At 41.0% G+C, this 19,439-nt stretch overlaps 1 protein-coding gene across 4 annotated transcripts in view; it reads left to right on the top strand.

The window, feature by feature from the left end:
* The window catches only part of PLXNB2 (plexin B2), a 280,779-nt gene that overhangs the window by 132,923 nt on the left and 128,417 nt on the right, over nt 1–19,439 (top strand). For 3 of the 4 annotated variants that reach the window (XM_077264920.1, XM_077264921.1, XM_077264922.1), the window contains one exon: nt 14,730–14,780. Coding sequence is in view for 1 of the 4 variants with exons in the window: in XM_077264919.1 (XP_077121034.1) it covers nt 17,101–17,183 (83 nt within the window). In the remaining 3 variants the exon portion in view is untranslated. Of the gene's footprint in view, nt 1–14,729; nt 14,781–16,888; nt 17,184–19,439 lie in introns of those variants that run through there. The other variant, XM_077264919.1, reaches the window with a different exon arrangement.

Genomic DNA, 19,439 nt, shown 5'->3' with positions numbered 1-19,439 from the left:
GTGGTCATGGACCGCTCCTGCAACGCTTGCTGACATCATGTCAACAAAGCGGCGCCTTTTCTTCTGCTCTCCTCTATTGATGGGATGTCCCCGCCATTGTCATGCTGATTGACAGCCAGCTCCCCACTACCTAACTGCAGGGAGCCAGCTATAATTTGGCAAGTTGTTTGCTGTGACACCTGTCGACAGAGCAGATAGGTTTGAAATAAATGCTACTCTGTTGATGAAGGGTGAAATGAACCAAGAAAGTCACCAACTGAGCTGGCAGAGATCGTCTTCGTGCAGAACAGCTAGTTAGTTAGCTACTACCTGCCTGTTGGTTCTTTGATCCATATGCTAGAATATTAGGTGTTGAATAACTCCTTTAATTACTGTTCTATAATTTGTCTCTAAGTCTAATTGATGTACAAAAGAAATTTGAGTCTTAAAACTGGACCAACTTCCTAATATACCCCAAACCGTTCTGACATTTCAAAGCATGCATTCTACAAGACCTCTGACATTGTTCAGGTCTCTGACAATATCCCACAAATACGTAATCAACTATGATCTTGAGAATTTGAAAGTCGCATCATCACCTTGAACTTCCTCCAACCCTTCTTGAACAATTTTAGTGTGGCATGTGCCCTGTCCTGCTAAATAGGAACTGACTTCTCGGCTTCACTCATTACATTCACCAATGCGCCTTTGGGTGCCCATGACATTCCTATGATTGTGGGAATGCTGTCTTTCCTTGAACTACGCTTGATGGGTATGACTGCATGCTGAGAATATTACACAAGACCTATCATTTTGGAGGTGTCCTGAACCCAGTTTTGTCATCACAATTTGGGCATTATCAGAACTGAGTAAGAGCCTTCTTGTTGCCCTTCTGTTTTTCGGCTTCCAACACCCAAACTTGCTTCCTAATAATGCCAATCCCTTGCTCACATCATATCGACAAAATGATGAGTTTTTGATGTTGCAGATTTTCTACAGCTTTTGTGCACCTATTAGCTTAAATGGGTTTCTTGCACTTTTAAGTGCGTTTTTATCACGCTCTTTAAGCTGCATTTTTTGTCTTTTTGATTATGATTTAAATACAGTTGTTATGTTTTGGATCAAGTCTGCGGAGTCGGTAAGCCAAACCTCCGACTCCTCAATTTAGTTGATTCCGACTCCCTCATACTTGGCTCATGTTTAAGTGATGCATTTACTGTAGTAAAATGATAACATCAGGCTTTTCATCACCATTATGATACAATAGTCAACTATTAAGATAGAACATACAATATATTTATTGGAATACAACTTTAGAAAAAAAAAAACTTAAATGGTAAATATGCAATGCACTATGCAGTAGGTGGGGAAAACCGTTTTCAACAAAAACGTGCTGAATATCATTGGAACAGTCTATGACTTTGTCCTGAGAAGTAGTATGGACTCCATAGAGTCCCATACAGTGACTGCAGACTTTAATCCCAGGCCTGGACAACACCATTAATATTCTGGTTGTATAAATATAATCAACATCAGGTTGGGAAAATTTGTTGATACATTTATTTAACCCCTTCATGACCTTGGGATTTTCCATTTTTTTTTATGTTTTTGCTCTCCCTCTTCCCAGAGCTATAACTTTTATTTTTCAGTCAGTATGGCCATTTCAGGGCTTGTTTTTTGCAGTACGAGTTGTACTTTTGAACAGCAGTATTGATGTTGCCATATAGTGTACTGGAAATCGGGAAAAAAAATTCCACGTGCAGTGAAATTGCAAAAAAAAGTGCAATTCTGCAATGTGAAAGTTATGTGTAATAAAGAGAAATGACAAGGGAAAATTAATGAACACGCTTACTGAAATTTATTTAATACTTTGTACAAAAACCTCTGTTGGTGATGACCACTTACACCAAAATTGACGGTTTTTGGTCATCATTCTTACCTAAAAAAAAAAAAACAATGATAAGTAATCAAAGTGTTGAATGTATCCCGAAATACTATATAAAAAAGTATAACTCCGTGCATACAGAACAAAACCCCACACGGGTCCATGAACAGAAAAATGAAATTGTTACCTATCTCTAAAAATGACAAGACAATCTGATTTTTTTTTTTAACCAGTAAGATATTACAAAAATCTCCATAGTCAATGAAAACCCCCCAAAACAACGCCAGAATTCTATTTTGCTTGGTTTGCTTTTTTTAGCGTATTACTCGGCTTTTGTTCATTTTTCCGTACATTATTTGGTACAATGAATTGTTATTCAAAACTGCAACTTGGCCTGAAAATAAAATGGAAGCGCAAAAATGAAAATGTTTGTAATTTAAGGGTTAAAAAGGGTTATCTAATAAAGGCTGCGTAGTAGCTCAGGCCCGATTATATCCAACTACTTGCGAACATGATAATCGGAAATAAGGGGTGTCCGGACTAATGTAAGGTTGGGGTACAAAGTGTGAGCTCTTTGTAATACACATAGTGTAAGGCTTATTTCCCACGAAGAGTATTGATGCTGTAGTTTTCTGTCTCTTTTGGTATGTCATGTGTAAAGCTGCTTTGTTCTTGATACTTCCCAGTCTTTGGCTTTGACAACTTTATTGATTTGTTGATGATTCATTAGTGTGATTTTCCAAATCTAATGCTGTTCTATGGGGAAAATCCAAACCCAATACTCCGCATACCTGCAAGAGAAATTGACATGTCGTGGATTTGAAATCCGCACAGCATATTTCAAACAGGTCAGTTTATGCCCAGTAAAACATAAGCACAGTGGGCGTAAGATTGCTATAAATCCCATCCACTTTGCTGGAAATGTAGGATGCAGCGTTTTTAGCTCAGCGGTAATACGCAGTGTCAAGCGCTCCTCGTGGGAACTTAGCCTTAGAATGTGCGTGGGACGAGCGTGCAGACGAGCAGGTGTCGCCCAGTCTGTTCTTGCTTTCTGACTGTGCAGCCCTACCAGTCTGGAGGGTGAGCATTCACATGGGAATTTCTGATTTTCCCCAGTTTCCAGTAAAATTAATACCGGTAATTATCACTTTTGACATGCCTTTCTGTTTTACAGCTCCAAATATCGAAAGCCCAATAACTGCCATTCTCTTCCATTTTACAGCGCCAAATATCGTCCTGAACATCCCAGTTTTCACAAGTGTCTAAAAAGCCCTAATGTCCAGACTTTGTGTAAATGCAGCGCTACTTGTAGGGCTGATGCTTATAATAGGTTTGCTTTTGTATGATTTCTTATTCTTGCTGTGTTTTAGAGTCTGTGGGGATTTTTTGTGTGAAAATTAATTGGCATTGACTGGTTTTCCGAGAGCTTAGTTTTAAGCTGCAATCATTCACAGTTGTTCTGATATTTTTTTATTTTGAAATAGTTTTTTTCCTCTGCAGTCAGTCATGAAGTTTGCAAGTCGCAATAAAACTTTACTCCCGGACCTGATACAGTTCATTTTAGTCATGTCTATGAATGAGAATTGTTGTGGCTGTAATGCTGGGATCAGACGCAGCGATTCGTCTTGTGATCTGATTAATCCCAATCCTATTTAGTGATAATAGCTTTGTGTAAATTACCTGAGGTGGTTTTCTTCTGATAACCGTTACTTTCATACATTCTTTCTAATTTTTGCACATTTTTTTGCACCTAAAAGGTAAAATTAGGCCACTGTGTCTGCTGTTGAAAGCTCATAGTGCTTTGTGTCTACAGCAATTTGCCGACCCTTTGTGACAACACACTACGTACTTGGATCATACAGTCATGCTCTCTTGGGGAGCGGAAGGGAGTGCAGGATCAGATAATGCGCCATCTTGTCTTTTGGAAGTGTGATTAGTAATACTTCTTGCGATTGATGTAGTATTATAGTTATGCAAAAAGAATTCATCACGCTCTTGCTTTAGTCGACCTAATTAAACTCGCCCATTCCTAAATTCAGACTGATCAGCATCAAAAATACATTTTTGTATTTTAGCGAAAATCTCTGCATGAAGATCACTTTTCATGTTTTCAGTACCATAATAAGAGTGGCCAAACTACTAAAGGCCTGGATATTGTAGTGAGAACAATGGCAGCGACTAGTGTCATGTTTGTTGGTGGAAGCTTGGACACAGTTAGATTTTTGCTTTTTGTTTTTTTACTCTTATTGAAAAATGGCAAAAAGCTCCAACTAACATGAAAAATACAGTTCTGCCATTGTTTTTGGGGGGTAATGTGGGTTTGATTTCATACAGTATGCCCTTTTTTTTTTTTCAGTGTTCATCGTATGGGTCACAGTACAGGTTTACAGCTTGGGTCATTCCTGTTTCAGTGATAACATTTGAATACTTTTTTTGTTTACTTTTTGTTTTACAAAAACAATTAAAATATGTTGCCTTTATTTTATTTATGCGGTACTTAGATTGTATTTTTCCTTAGGGTACCGTCTCACAGTGGCACTTTGGTCGCTACGACGGCACGATCCGTGACGTTCCAGCGATATTCATACGATCTCGCTGTGTCTGACACGCTACTGCGATCAGGGACCCCGCTGAGAATCGTACGTCGTAGCAGATCGTTTGAAACTTTCTTTCGTCGCTGGATCACCCGCTGTCATCGCTGGATCGGTGTGTGTGACACCGATCCAGCGATGTGTTCGCTTGTAACCAGGGTAAACATCGGGTTACTAAGCGCAGGGCCGCGCTTAGTAACCCGATGTTTACCCTGGTTATCATTGTAAATGTAAAAAAAATAAAAAACACTACATACTTACATTCCGGTGCCTGTCACGTCCCTCGCCGGCGGCTTCCCGCACTGACTGTGAGCGCCGGCCGTAAAGTAAAAGCAGAGCACAGCAGTGACGTCACCGCTGTGCTCTGCTTTACGGCCAGCACTGACAGTCAGTGCGGGAAACAGACGGCGAGGGACCTGACGGACATCGGAATGTAAGTATGTAGTGGTTTTTTTTTACATTTACAATGGTAACCAGGGTAAACATCGGGTTACTAAGCGCGGCCCTGCGCTTAGTAACCCGATGTTTACCCTGGTTACCCGGGGACTTCGGCATCGTTGGTCGCTGGAGAGCTGTCTGTGTGACAGCTCTCCAGCGACCACACAACGACTTACCAACGATCACGGCCAGGTCGTATCGCTGGTCGTGATCGTTGGTAAATCGTTTAGTGTAACGGTACCCTTAGGCCTTATATTATTTACCTTTTTCTTGCCTGATCGCTGATGTAATATCCTACAGTACTTCTGTACTACAGGATATTGGATCTGTCAGAGACAATAGGTCCAATAAGCTTTAGGAGGGAGCCCCTTTTCACCAATAACCATCTAGATATCACTGTCACTATTGACAGCAGTCTCTAAAGCAGTGTTCCCCAACTCTGGTGCTCGAGCCACCAATAGGTCATGTTTTCAGGATTTCCTTAGTTTTGTACAGATGATAATTGCATTACCTGCACAGACGATAATTCCATCACCTGTGCAATACTAAGGAAATCCTGAAAATATGACCTGTTGGTGGCTCTTGAGGACCGGAGTTGGGGAACACTGCTCTAAAGGGTTTGCGATCGGTTCTGCCAAATGTGACTGTTGCAGGAGGGTGTCACTATGATATACAGCTGACACCTGCTGATGGTGGCGCCAGCTCTGCTTATGAGCTAGTACCATCATCGCACTGCATATGCACGGCGTTTTGTGGGAAATCGCCTCCCGTACATGTTGGGTGGTGGTCAGGAATGGGTTGAAAAAAAAATCCTCTTCCATATTCACTTACCTCCATTGATCCAGCAGTCCAAGAAAGAGACTCTTCTACCCAGACACACTGTGCTTTGTCATTAATGGACACCGCGCTCCTCCGTCAGCGTGCTCTCTGCTGTCCCGAGGATGTCTCGGGAGCTCTTGCAGCCTGTGGGCCGGGTATTCGAGTCCCTTGGCTGAGATGATAGTGTACTAATTATGTGCTGATGTATTGTCCCAGCTAGTCTTATCAGATGAGGATCTGATGGACCTAGGTTGTATGGCAGACAGCGAGGACATTGTTAGACCTCTGGTTGCCATGGCAACACATTAGCACCCCACAATTGTTTTGTAAGGGTTCCAAATAGTTGATGGAGCACATTCTCTCTGTTGAACTTTTTAAATGTGTTACATAGAAACCGCAGCATATAAAGAGTTAATTGGCCGGGTTGCACATAGCTGCAATTCTGACTGTTGCAGTGGGAGCCCAGCTATATGTAACAGCCGGCTCTTGCTAAGTTTGGCACGGGCACATCTCCAGTGCCCACTCCATCCTGGCGCCAAATATATACTGCTTAGAGTGAACAGTTGCAACAGTTGGCTTGTGCTAATTATTAACAAGGGCAAAGCGCTCCAGTGACCACACATAAGGACCTGACCTGCTGCCCCCTAACTTCCTGGCTTTAAGTAAAGTCTGAAACCCATATCTGAAGTCTCCATTTTCTCATGATGCCGACATAACTTTGTTGTTTAAACACACATGGAATACATTATAAATCCTACTACATGTCCTTTAGGAATATTATTGTTCTGGATGAATTTTGTATGACTTGTGTGGAGGGAACTTATCCTGTCCTGAAATGGTATTAACCTGCAATATGGGGTTAATCTGCAGGTTAATTATGTTACAATGCTGTGCGGCTGCCTTACTGTGAGCCCGGACACTGGGAGAAAATGAAGTTTATTCATCCCGGGAGCCGCCAGCTTGCAGTTATAAAGGCATGCCTGGAGCGGTTACAGTCACCGGCGGTATACTGTGACTGATAGCTGTAAGCCTGCCCCGGCACTTTGTCTGATAGCTCACTGTGCAGTGAATCTGTACAGAGCAAACTGTCAAAGTGCCGGGGCGTACTTATAGCTACCGCTCACAATGCTGGAGCCGCTATGGCACTTTGTGTCTTTATTACTAATTTGGAGTTCTGACACAACAGATTTATAAAGTAATGAGTCAGCAGATTATTGGACCTAAAAATTACTTAGGGTTCTCCACAGATTACTGAATACTGTGGCCCAAGTTCATCAAAACACTTAATTAAAACACTTTGAAAAGTCTCAGCATTGTTGCGCAATGTGATGTTGTGCAGAAAATTTTGTGACCTTTGCCATTTTTACACCAGCGCTCAGGGAAAGACTCGTCCACAGACCTCCCCTTAGCATAAATAGTCTGTTTCTATGATATGGAACATGTTTGGGCTTCAGGGAGGCCTGTGGTCAGGTCTTTCCTTGGTTTCTGTGGCTTTGAGCAGGAAGAGAAGTCCCTGCCTACAGTCCTGCCCCGAACCACGAGCATATCATTACCTGAATACTTCTAACACTGATTACACAAGAACCACAAGACAGATTTCTTCAGCCGTGTATCATCTTAATCAGTGTAACAGCGGCAACATGACAATGTCTGTAGTTTACTTAGCAAAATCCTGCTGAAAGGTTCGCTTTAAGTTATAATAAAATGGTATTAAAATGGTAAATGGTTCAAGATTTGTGGGGTGCCGGGGAATGTGCCACAAGGGAGATCAGTAAGGTGAGTATTATCAAGCTTTAGATAAAAATTAAAGAGAATGGACTGTATCTTTTAAAAACAGATGCCCAATACTTTAGAGAAAACTCTGTTTTGTCCTAAAGGACTCCTCTAACTGCTTTTAAGCTGTGACTTTAAATGTTTTCTGGTCATTTAAGATATCCCCTAGCTGTAATTATACTGTAAAGATCAGTTCCTCCTGCTCTGTTAGGTGTCATAACAGCAACCATGCAATGCCCTCACCTGGCAGCATATTAGGGTGATATCCAAGCCCTCCAAAATGATGCTTCTATTCGGATTCTTTATGAATCCTGCAGAAGACTGTATGCCATTGGAGGGAATACAAAGGTACAGTAGGACCCCATAAACCTGTATGAAAGCCATTTTACTGATCCATACAACTCTGAGTTTGTTCTTGGCCATGAGACCATTGCATTGGCTTATGCTGAACCATCTGCATGTTGTGTGTAACACAATAAATTATTCTGGTGGAACAAGATACTGGTAGATACATTTCACATTCGAGAATGGAACTACCAAAAATTCGTCTTTTTTTCCCTTTTACAAGCTAAAAATATCTCCATGCCGACATGTTAATTACTAGGTTACCTATTGTACGATTATGTGAAATTGAAAACATTTCTCTTACAAACATCCTTCTCGGAAAAATAAAGTGAACTAGAAGAGGTGTCTTAGAATAATTACATTGATTGGCGGGGGCAGCTGAATTCTACTTTGTACCATAGGTTACACTTTGCATACTGCCTCATTTATTAAGCAATACCATTGTAATTATCCAGTCTGAATTAAATCCCGCGTTCTGTAAAAAGCCTTTGTGGAATGTATGAAGTGCATATTGTGTCTAGTAGTCACAAAGTGTGCTTATTTCCTTACTCTTAGAAAAGCTATCGGAAAAGGTTATTTTTTTTCTTATTACCGTACATACGTTGTAAAGTGGCAATACATCACTTTCATAAAAGTGAAAATAACCTATAAGTAAAAGACCAGCAAGGCTTAAAAACAAGTTGATTTCCAATGAAATGTGCCTTTTTAAATTGGGAAATACCTAAATTTTCGTTTAAAGCTTCTCAAAATATTACCATATTTGATGATTCTTGATTGCATTGCATTGGCTCTGTACCTATGTCTATCATAAGGATTATCCAATAAAACTGACATACAGTACATTGAATATACTGTATTAGACATTTTTCCCCCTTTTTTTCTATGCAAAATTTATTTTCATCCATACCAGTTCTATTATCTTTAAGATTGGTCTCATTTTTTGGATACATTCACATGGTCTGATTATTATTATTATCAGGAAATCTCTGAGCTGGTTTTTGCTATGTAATCTGAGAGCAGCATGATGTAGGAGCAGAGCACATTAAGTGACCCTGATTTGTCACTTACTGGGCTGTGTTTTGCTGTTTCAATTCAATAAGTTTTTTTAATCATCAGGAGATGATCACTACAGGACAACAGTCCTCATGCCTCCTAGTCCAACCACGCCTGCAGCACTGATTAGTAGCTTTCTGTCACTATATAATGCACACAGAAAGCTGTGGTGTCGGCGGGTTATACACAGCTAAACATCTGAGGTCTGCTAGATCTACAACAGATTCTAACTGCTGCACCTAGTGAACTAAGTGGTAAATCGCTGGAATCATGGTCTCTGTTCCTACATTGTATTGCTGTCAGATTACATAGCAAAAACCTGCTGACAGATTTCCTTGAATTGACCATTCACGCCTGCAGCAGTGTGCCTGCTATTGACATGCTATAGTTTGATTTATTAAGCCGACCACACAAGCATAGACCCATTGGCTAATATTGGGTGAGTGTGATCTCAGTCCCGGATCAAACTTGGCCATTCAAATCTATTGGTCCCTGAAAAGCTCAAGTAGCACACTGATTATATCGTAATTACCTCCTTGTGCTGTCGATTTATCACTGCATGTCCGCTAAGAGAAGCTTGAGAAACCGCCTCCAAATTATAATTTCACAGAAAAAACTGGTGAATGGTAAATACTGACCAAACAATGGCGATAAACTGATCTAAAACAGTAATGCAAATCGGTCCATTTTTTTGCATACAAAGAAATGACTGACTTCTGAATAAAGCCTTAGATCGAAAGTGACGAAAATTAAGATGACACATTCCTAATCTGCATAATGGGGTTCTTGGTAGCTAACCATTTATGAATGACTGAAGTAGCTACTATATGCAAATTGCCTCTTCAGAGAGAAAGAGGACTTGAACTCTGTAGCGCCACCTGTTGGAAGTAGCGATCCTACAAGTCACACAATCAACCCTTTAACGAGTCTTGCCATATGACTTAGGATAAAGCCAAATCAGAATCTCAGTTCGCAGACATGGTGTTTCGGGCTTTTGGAACTCGTCAGTGCAAAGTATGAGAACTGATTTGGCTAGGTGAGAGGCTTTGAGGTCTAAGGGGTAAGGTTTCTCCTTGTGGAGAGTGACATACCAGCTCTGACTTGTCATGGTAATGAGGCTTATTCGCCGTGCACCTTGCCAAATCAGTTCTCGTGATTCGCACTGACGAGGGCCAATAGCCTGAAACACCGTGTCTGCGAATTGAGATACTGATTTGGCTTTTATCCTAAGTCATATTGCACGACTCGTTAAAGAGTTGATGGTGACTTGTAGGATCGCTACTTCCAACAGGTGGCGCTATAGAGTTCAAGTCCTCTTTCTCTCTGAAGAGGCAATTTGCATATACAATTTCCCAGAGGAGCATTGCACGGCGAATAAGCCTCCTTACCTTGACAAGCCAGAGCTGATATGTCACTCTCCACAAGGAGAAGCCTTACCCCATAGCTACTATAACCAATTTCCACCATGAACTTACATGTCGCAGAGATATTTTGGTATGATGGATACATTTGCTTGCACAGGTTTATCTGCGTTTTGCTGTTGCCGTGAACGGTACTGTTGTCTATACCGATCGACTAGCCAGACTTACAATAGATTAGCTAGTCATCTGTACACTAATGTACTTGGCTTATAATCATGTATGACAAGTTCTCCAAATGTTTGCAAAATATCATTTCAGATAAGTGTTTGGCAGACCAAAATTGTGTAGCAAGTCAGGTCAGCTTTGAGTCAGCTGGCTCATATTTCAGTCAGATAAATAATCAACCAAGGGAGTGTTCACATGGTTAGATACAGTGTGGATTTTCCACTAGGAAAGTCTGAAGCACAATACTGTAGCAGTAAACTGGATGAGATTATACCAAATCCATTCCCCATGTCGCAGAAAGAATCCTTGCAGAAATTGACCTATATGCTATAATTTAAAATCTGCCCTATCAATTTATGCTGCAGATTTTCACTGTGGATTTCACTGTGGTGGAATGAGTGAGAAATCCACTGCGAAATCCTCCACTAATCCTTGTGATTTGTACTGATTCTATTGTGTACAATTTGTGTCTAATGAACGTTCTTATGACTTTTTTTCCCTCAATAAATATCTTTTTTTTTTTTTTTTTTTTTTTTAAAGAAAGCTATCTTACCATGTAAAAGTTTTAGACAGGTGTGGGAAAATCCTGCAAAGTAAGAATGCTTTAAAAAATGTGTTGTTTTTTTTTTTTTATCAGTTTACTAATTAAGAGTGCATAAACAAAGGAGAATGTAGATCAAATCAATATTTGAAGTGACGCCTTTTCCCATCACAGCATAAACTTTTATAGGTACATTTGTCACTTGCACGCAGTTTTTAAAGGAACTCGGCGAGGTTGTTCCAAACATCTTGAAGAATAGCCACAGATCATCTCTGGATGAAGACTTGCGCAAATCCTTCTACCCTATTGTAATCCCATACCTACTCAATTATGGTGAGATGAGAGCTCTGTGCGGGCCATATTACCACTTCCAGGACTCCATGTTCTTTTGTACTCTAAAGATAATTATTAATGAGATTGACTGTATGCATGTTTTAGGTCGTTGTCCTTCAGCAGAATAAATGTTGAGCCGATCAGACTCCTCCTTGATGGTATTACATGATGGAAAAGTATCAGCTTTTATTTCTTAGCATTGAGGACTCCAAGAAATAGCCAATGTTTAGGACCATAGATGCAGTGGTCGGCCAAAGAATCTTAGTTTTGCTCATGAAAGCTACATAATGTTCACTGTTCTGCCTTCCTTCACGCATGATGCTGTGTGGATTTCAGCATACGGCTAAACTCTCATCCACTTCCCAGTAAACAGACTATGGATTCTTAAGTCTATATTTATTGAGGTGATGATGTGAACGATAATGGTGCACGATAACAGAAGATATTGGTAAAAACTGCAAAGAATAGACAGCGTATCAGTACTGGCATGTGACCGCAACAACAGCATGATACAGGGTGCAATTACATAAGTAACTGGGACATTACAGCAAATAATGATACAAGCTGCATAATGCAGAAATGCTACTAGCACTGCCCTACTCCATACAGAAATGCATCTTTCTATATGCAGAGCAAAGAGCATTAACACTAAATTGGAGTCACTTCATAATCTGCTATACGGAGGCTGCATGAGGCTCACATACGCAGATTCTAACACACATGACTGCATTACAACTCTCACTGGGATTCACTGACAGGAGGAGTGCTTGTAGGGAGTGAGCCAGGAACATGTGTGCATCACTAAGAAGCCTGAGAAAGATGTCTGCATTAGTGATGAGCGAGTATACTTGTTGCTTAGGTTTTCCCGAGCACGCTCGGGTGGTCTCCGAGTATTTTACAGTGCTCGGAGATTTAGTTAATGTCCACGCAGCTGCATGATTTACAGCTGTTTGCCAGCCTGAGTACATGTGGGGGTTGCTTGTTTGCTAGGGAATGCCCACATGTATTCAAGCTGTCTAGCAGCCGTAAATCATGCAGCTGAGGTGACGAAAACTAAATCTCCGAGCACTAACAAATACTCGGTGATCACCCGAGCAACGAGTATACTCGCTCATCACTAGGCTGCATATCTTGTCTTCCCCGGGAAGCTAAGGGGGCGGTTCTAACCAGAGCACACTGCTCTTTTAAAGGAGAAATACTCATGTATACAGAAAACAGAATAAATGAGTAACTAATGACCTCTAAGGGTTGTAACTGGTACTACGCTATGAATATTTAACTGCTGCTCATGAATGGGCAGAACACTCACTTTCCTTTGAAATTGTAAGATGTCCAGCAGTGCAATCATTTTAGAACTGGCAGCAGCCAATGGGACCTAGTAGCTACACCCTCTACTGTATAGAGACATCTGGCCAAAATTGGTCTTCATGGAAGAATTGCAGACAAGAAGCCATACATTCTACAAGGAAGCAAGGCCATACTACTCAACTATGCCTGAAATCTTAAGGTACCGTTACACTAAGCGACGCTCCAGCGATATAGACAACGAGACGCCCTAAACTAGATCGCTGGAGCGTCGCTGTTAGGTCGCTGTAGAGACGTCAAACACAGCAGCTCCAGAACGATGCAGGAGCGATCCAGTGATGTAACGGCGACTTGCTTATCGTTCACGCTCCATGTAAAAACATTGCTGACATCGTTGCTTTTGCTGTCAAACATGACGATACACTCCGATCTAGCGACCAAATAAAGTTCCAGACTTCTAGCTCCGACCAGCGATATAACAGCGGGATCCAGATCACTGCTGCGTGTCAAACACAACTAGATCACTATCCAGGACGCTGCAACGTCACGGATTGTTGTCGTTCTCGTTGGAAAGTTGTTTAGTGTGAAGCTACCTTAAGACTATGGGTATAGAAAAATGGCAGCAGGTGCTCTTGACTGATGAGTCAAAATGGGAAATATTTGTCTGTAACAGAGGGCAGCCTGTTTGCCACAAGGCTGGAGAGTGGTACGATAATGAGTGTCTCTGGCAACTCTGCAAGTTTGGGGTCTAACTCCAGCAAATGGAGTTGGGAATTTGGTGAGGATTATTGGTGTCCTCAGTGCTGATAAACTATTCACACTTCTAACTTTGAAAGCAATTTTACATTGCAGCATTTTTTTCCACACCTGCCTAAAGCATAGTACTGTGTGTTCTGCCTTGCAATGATGGGGACAAAAAAGCCACACATTTCGGCTCATGTGATACATCCTGGATGGCCTGTTTATCTGATTCAAAATAATTAGCATTATAGCATTAGTGTGACTTTAAACAGGAAAATGAAAGTAGGATCTCAAGTCTAGTAATTACAAGTCATTTTCATCATGTGCAGGCTGATAGTGACATTTGCATCTAATGTTCCCCTATCTGCATTCAATGTTTAGTACCCATGGAGGCTCACATTAATTATCGTACCTTTTACAAAGAATCGTATCTTTGTGTTTTGGAAAAAATACTTGTGAGCTTACTGAAAACTCACATTTTTGCTGAAAAAGGTCGTCACTTTGCTCTTGCAATACTCCAGTAGTGATAGACTAGTATTAGGCTATGTTCACACGATGCATTTTTGCTGCGCTTTTTAATGCAAAGTTTAAGTTTAATGCAAAAGCTATGAGCTTTCAGAGATCTCACGCGCACATTGTTTTTCCTGACTAAATTGGAATACTGCAGCACGTCACTTCTTTGTTTTCTGCAGCCATAGAAAACTGAGTAAGTGCAAAAAAGTGGGGGAAAAAGCCGGTAGAGCAGTATGTGAAACACATTTATTTTTGTGATTTTCCTAAGTTTAAACCATAATGTCTGTCCGTACATGAGAATGGCAGTCAGGATTAGTACAGTTTAATTAAATTAGTGATATGTAAAAAGTAAACATTGGCTGACCAAGGTGTGAGATTGAACCATACCTGACCAACTGAGGGACCCAACAAAGTGTGAAAGAAAACCATGTCCTGCAAGCTCAATGCACTTCCAATGTCTTGGGTAACTACCTATGCCAGACCAATTCACCTCCCCCGCTGTTACATTTGTAGTTGTCTATTTTTTCATGAACTCGTGAACTTTTTTGTTCAGAATGGTCACTATTTTTTCAGACATAAAAATCTTTTCCCGCTAAATAATTAACTGATTATACGCGGTGTAAAAATAACTTTTAATATCTTTGAAACTTGTATAATAGTAGATCATAAAAATCACCTTCAAGCTATATAACCGAAAATATTCCATCTTTGTGCAATTTGTTTTTTTTTTTCTTTTTAGATGTGATCACTTGAGTTGGTAAAGATATTTTTTGTGTATATGACCGTTTAGTAAAGTATTCACTTGTATTATTTTTTTTTCTTTATAGGTAATAATCCCAAATTTGGAAAACAGAACTTAAAGTAAGAAAGTAAAACATGTAAGTATTTATACTTCTGTACTAAAAGTGCTTCTCACTAAGTTAGAATATCATCAAAAAGTTAATTTATTTCAATTCTTTAATACAAAAAGTGAAACTCATATATAGTCATTACAAACGGACTGATCTATTTTAAGTATTTATTCCTTTTAATGTTGATGATCATGGCTTACAGCCAATGAAAACCCAAAAGTCATTATCTCAGTAAATTAGAATACTTTATAACACCAGCTTGGAAAATGATTTTAAAATCCGAAATGTTGGCCTACTTGAAATGTATGTACAGGTCCTTCTCAAAAAATTAGCATATAGTGTTAAATTTCATTATTTACCATAATGTAATGATTACAATTAAACTTTCATATATTATAGATTCATTATCCACCAACTGAAATTTGTCAGGTCTTTTATTGTTTTAATACTGATGATTTTGGCATACAACTCCTGAAAACCCAAAAAACCTGTCTCAATAAATTAGCATATTTCACCCGTCCAATCAAATAAAAGTGTTTTTTAATAACAAACAAAAAAACCATCAAATAATAATGTTCAGTTATGCACTCAATACTTGGTCGGGAATCCTTTGGCAGAAATGACTGCTTCAATGCGGCGTGGCATGGAGGCAATCAGCCTGTGACACTGCTGAGATGTTATGGAGGCCCAGGATGCTTCAATAGCGGCCTTAAGCTCATCCAGAGTGTTGGGTCTTGCGTCTCTCAACTTTCTCTTCACAATATCCCACAGATTCTCTATGGGGTTCAGGTCAGGAGAGTTGGCAGGCCAATTGAGCACAGTAATACCATGGTCAGTAAACCATTTACCAGTGGTTTTGGCACTGTGAGCAGGTGCCAGGAAGCATGAAGTGCTCCAAAATCTCCTGATAGCTAGCTGCATTGACCCTGCCCTTGATGAAACACAGTGGACCAACACCAGCAGCTGACATGGCACCCCACACCATCACTGACTGGATACTTGACACTGGACTTCAGGCATTTTGGCATTTCCTTCTCCCCAGTCTTCCTCCAGACTCTGGCACCTTGATTTCCGAATGACATGCAAAATTTGCTTTCATCAGAAAAAAGTACTTGGGACCACTTAGCAACAGTCCAGTGCTGCTTCTCTGTAGCCCAGGTCAGGCGCTTCTGCCGCTGTTTATGGTTCAAAAGTGGCTTTACCTGGGGAATGCGGCACCTGTAGCCCATTTCCTGCACACGCCTGTGCACGGTGGCTCTGGATGTTTCCACACCAGACTCAGTCCACTGCTTCCTCAGGTTCCCCAAGGTCTGGAATCGGTCCTTCTCCACAATCTTCCTCAGGGTCCGGTCACCTCTTCTCGTTGTACAGCGTTTTCTGCCACATTGTTTCCTTCCAACAGACTTACCATTGAGGTGCCTTGATACAGCACTCTGGGAACAGCCTATTTGTTGAGAAATTTCTTTCTGGGTCTTACCCTCTTGCTTGAGGGTGTCAATGATGGCCTTCTTGACTTCTGTCAGGTCGCTAGTCTTACCCATGATGGGGGTTTTGAGTAATGAACCAGGCAGGGAGTTTTTAAAAGCCTCAGGTATCTTTTGCATGTGTTTAGAGTTAATTAGTTGATTCAGAAGATTAGGGTAATAGGTCGTTTAGAGAACCTTTTCTTGATATGCTAATTTATTGAGACAGGTTTTTTGGGTTTTCAGGAGTTGTATGCCAAAATCATCAGTATTAAAACAATAAAAGACCTGACAAATTTCAGTTGGTGGATAATGAATCTATAATATATGAAAGTTTAATTGTAATCATTACATTATGGTAAATAATGAAATTTAACACTATATGCTAATTTTTTGAGAAGGACCTGTACAGTAAATGCACTCAATACTTGGTCAGGGCTCCTTTTGCATCAGTTACTGCATCAATGTGGAGTGGCACGGAGCCTGTGTTATGGAAGCCCAGGTTGCTTTGAGAGCAGCCTTCAGCTCATTTCTCTATGGGGATAAGGTCAGGCGAGTTTGCTGCCAATCAAGCGTAGTGATACTGTTGTTTTTAAACCAGGTATTGGTACTTTTGTCAGTGTGGACAGGTGCCAAGTCCTGCTGGAGAATAACATTTCCATCTCCAAAAAGTTTGTCGGCAGAGGGAAGAATGAAGTGCTCTAAAATTTCCTGGTAGATGGCTGCGCTGACTTTGGTCTTGATAAAACACAGTGGACCTACACCAGCAGGTGACATGGCTCCCCAAACTATCACTGATTATGGAAACTTCACACTAGACCTCAAGCAGCTTGGATTGTGTGCCTCGCCACTCTTCCTCCAGACTCTGGGACCTTGATTTACAAATGAAATGCAAAATTTACTTTCACCTGAAAACAGCGCCTTGGACCCCTGAGCAACAGTCCAGTTCTTTTTCTCCTTGGCCCAGGTAAGACGCTTCTGGCGTTGTCAATTGGTCATAAGTGGCTTGACACAAGGAATGCGACACTTGTAGCCCATGTCCTGGATATGTCTGTGTGCGGTGGCTCTTGAAGCAATGACTCCAGCAGCAGTCCACTCCCTAACATTTTTGAGTGGCCTTTTCTTAACAATCCTTTCAAGACTGCAGTTATCCCGGCTGCTTGTTCACCTTTTCCTACCACACTTTTTCCTTCCAGTCAATTTTCCATTAATATGCTTGGATACAGCATTCTGTGAGCAGCCAGCTTATTTAGCAATGACCTTTTGTGGCTTACCTTCCTTGTGGAGTGTGTCAATGGCTGCCTTCTGAATATGAAAATGTCTAGCACTCAACTTAAGCATGAATAGTAGATTTATTCGTAGCACTTGAAACGTTTCAGTCCATAAGGACTTTCATCAGTCACGTGCTTTGATAGGCTTATCTGGTATGGTTTGTATACCGGGAGAAAGGTGCATATATTGTGCAATAGCGCCGCCGCCGCACTGTATGTGGATAATAATAGTACTTAATCTGGCTTAGAAAAAATGCTGCTGGGGTAGGGCGGAGGCCCATACGCTAAAGTGTATAGTCAGCCTTTGTTTTAGAACTATAAAGTTTTAAAACATTTCAAGGCACCACTGCAGCAGCTTTTTTTATTTCACCGCTGGCTTAGAAAAAATGCTGCTGGGGTAGGGCGGAGGCCACACGTTGTAATCAGGTATGAATGGCTGTAGATGCCAACAAAGGGTAAGAGAGGGCTCTGTCTCCATACGGTGGACTCCGTGTCTGGAGACAGAGCCCTCTCTTACCCTTTGTCGGCATCTACAGCCATTAATACCTGATTACAACGTGTGGCGTCCGCCCTACCCCAGCAGCATTTTTTCTAAGCCAGCGGTGAAATAAAAAAAGCTGCTGCAGTGGTGCCTTGAAATGTTTTAAAACTTTATAGTTCTAAAACAAAGGCTGACTATACACTTTAGCCAGCTATTCCTCCAGAGCTCAACACAACATACACACTCAACTCTTCTGAGCTCTTCTTCTTCTTCTTTTTTTTTTTATTTTTAACGGAATTGGGAGGAAACGTCGGCAAACCCATTTGACTAAGGTCAGCCGAAATCGTGTGTGTGTGTGTGTGTATGTGTATATATATATATGTATATGTGTGTATATATATGTATACACTCACTGGCCACTTTATTAGGTACACCTGTCTAACTTCTTGTTAACACTTAATTTCTAATCAGCCAATCACATGGCGGCAACTCAGTGCATTTAGGCATGTAGACATGGTCAAGACAATCTCCTGCAGTTCAAACCGAGCATCAGTATGGGGAAGAAAGGTGATTTGAGTGCCTTTGAACGTGGCATGGTTGTTGGTGCCAGAAGGGCTGGTCTGAGTATTTCAGAAACTGCTGATCTACTGGGATTTTCACGCACAACCATCTCTAGGGTTTACAGAGAATGGTCCGAAAAAGAAAAAAAATCCAGTGAGCGGCAGTTCTGTGGGCGGAAATGCCTTGTTGATGCCAGAGGTCAGAGGAGAATGGGCAGACTGGTTCGAGCTGATAGAAAGGCAACAGTGACTCAAATCGCCACCCGTTACAACCAAGGTAGGCCTAAGAGCATCTCTGAACGCACAGTGCGTCAAACTTTGAGGCAGATGGGCTACAGCAGCAGAAGACCACACCGGGTACCACTCCTTTCAGCTAAGAACAGGAAACTGAGGCTACAATTTGTACAAGCTCATCGAAATTGGACAGTAGAAGATTGGAAAAACGTTGCTTGGTCTGATGAGTCTCGATTTCTGCTGCGACATTCGGATGGTAGGGTCAGAATTTGGCTTAAACAACATGAAAGCATGGATCCATCCTGCCTTGTATGGAGCATCTTTGGGATGTGCAGCCGACAAATCTGCGGCAACTGTGTGATGCCATCATGTCAATATGGACCAAAATCTCTGAGGAATGCTTCCAGCACCTTGTTGAATCTATGCCACGAAGAATTGAGGCAGTTCTGAAGGCAAAAGGGGGTCCAACCCGTTACTAGCATGGTGTACCTAATAAAGTGGCCGGTGAGTGTATGTGTGTATATATATGTATGTGTATATGTATATATATGTATGTGTATATGTATATATATATGTATGTATATATATATGTATGTGTGTATATATTATATATCTACTATATAATTGTCTAAGGGTCACTTCCATCTGTCTGTCGCGGAAATCCCAAGTCGCTGATT

The sequence above is a fragment of the Ranitomeya variabilis genome, chromosome 5 (genome assembly GCF_051348905.1).
Source record: "Ranitomeya variabilis isolate aRanVar5 chromosome 5, aRanVar5.hap1, whole genome shotgun sequence".
In the NCBI taxonomy this organism is placed as follows: Eukaryota; Metazoa; Chordata; class Amphibia; order Anura; family Dendrobatidae; genus Ranitomeya; species Ranitomeya variabilis.
Note: the sequence above shows the minus strand (reverse complement) of the source record. Positions and strands in the feature narration are given on the sequence as shown.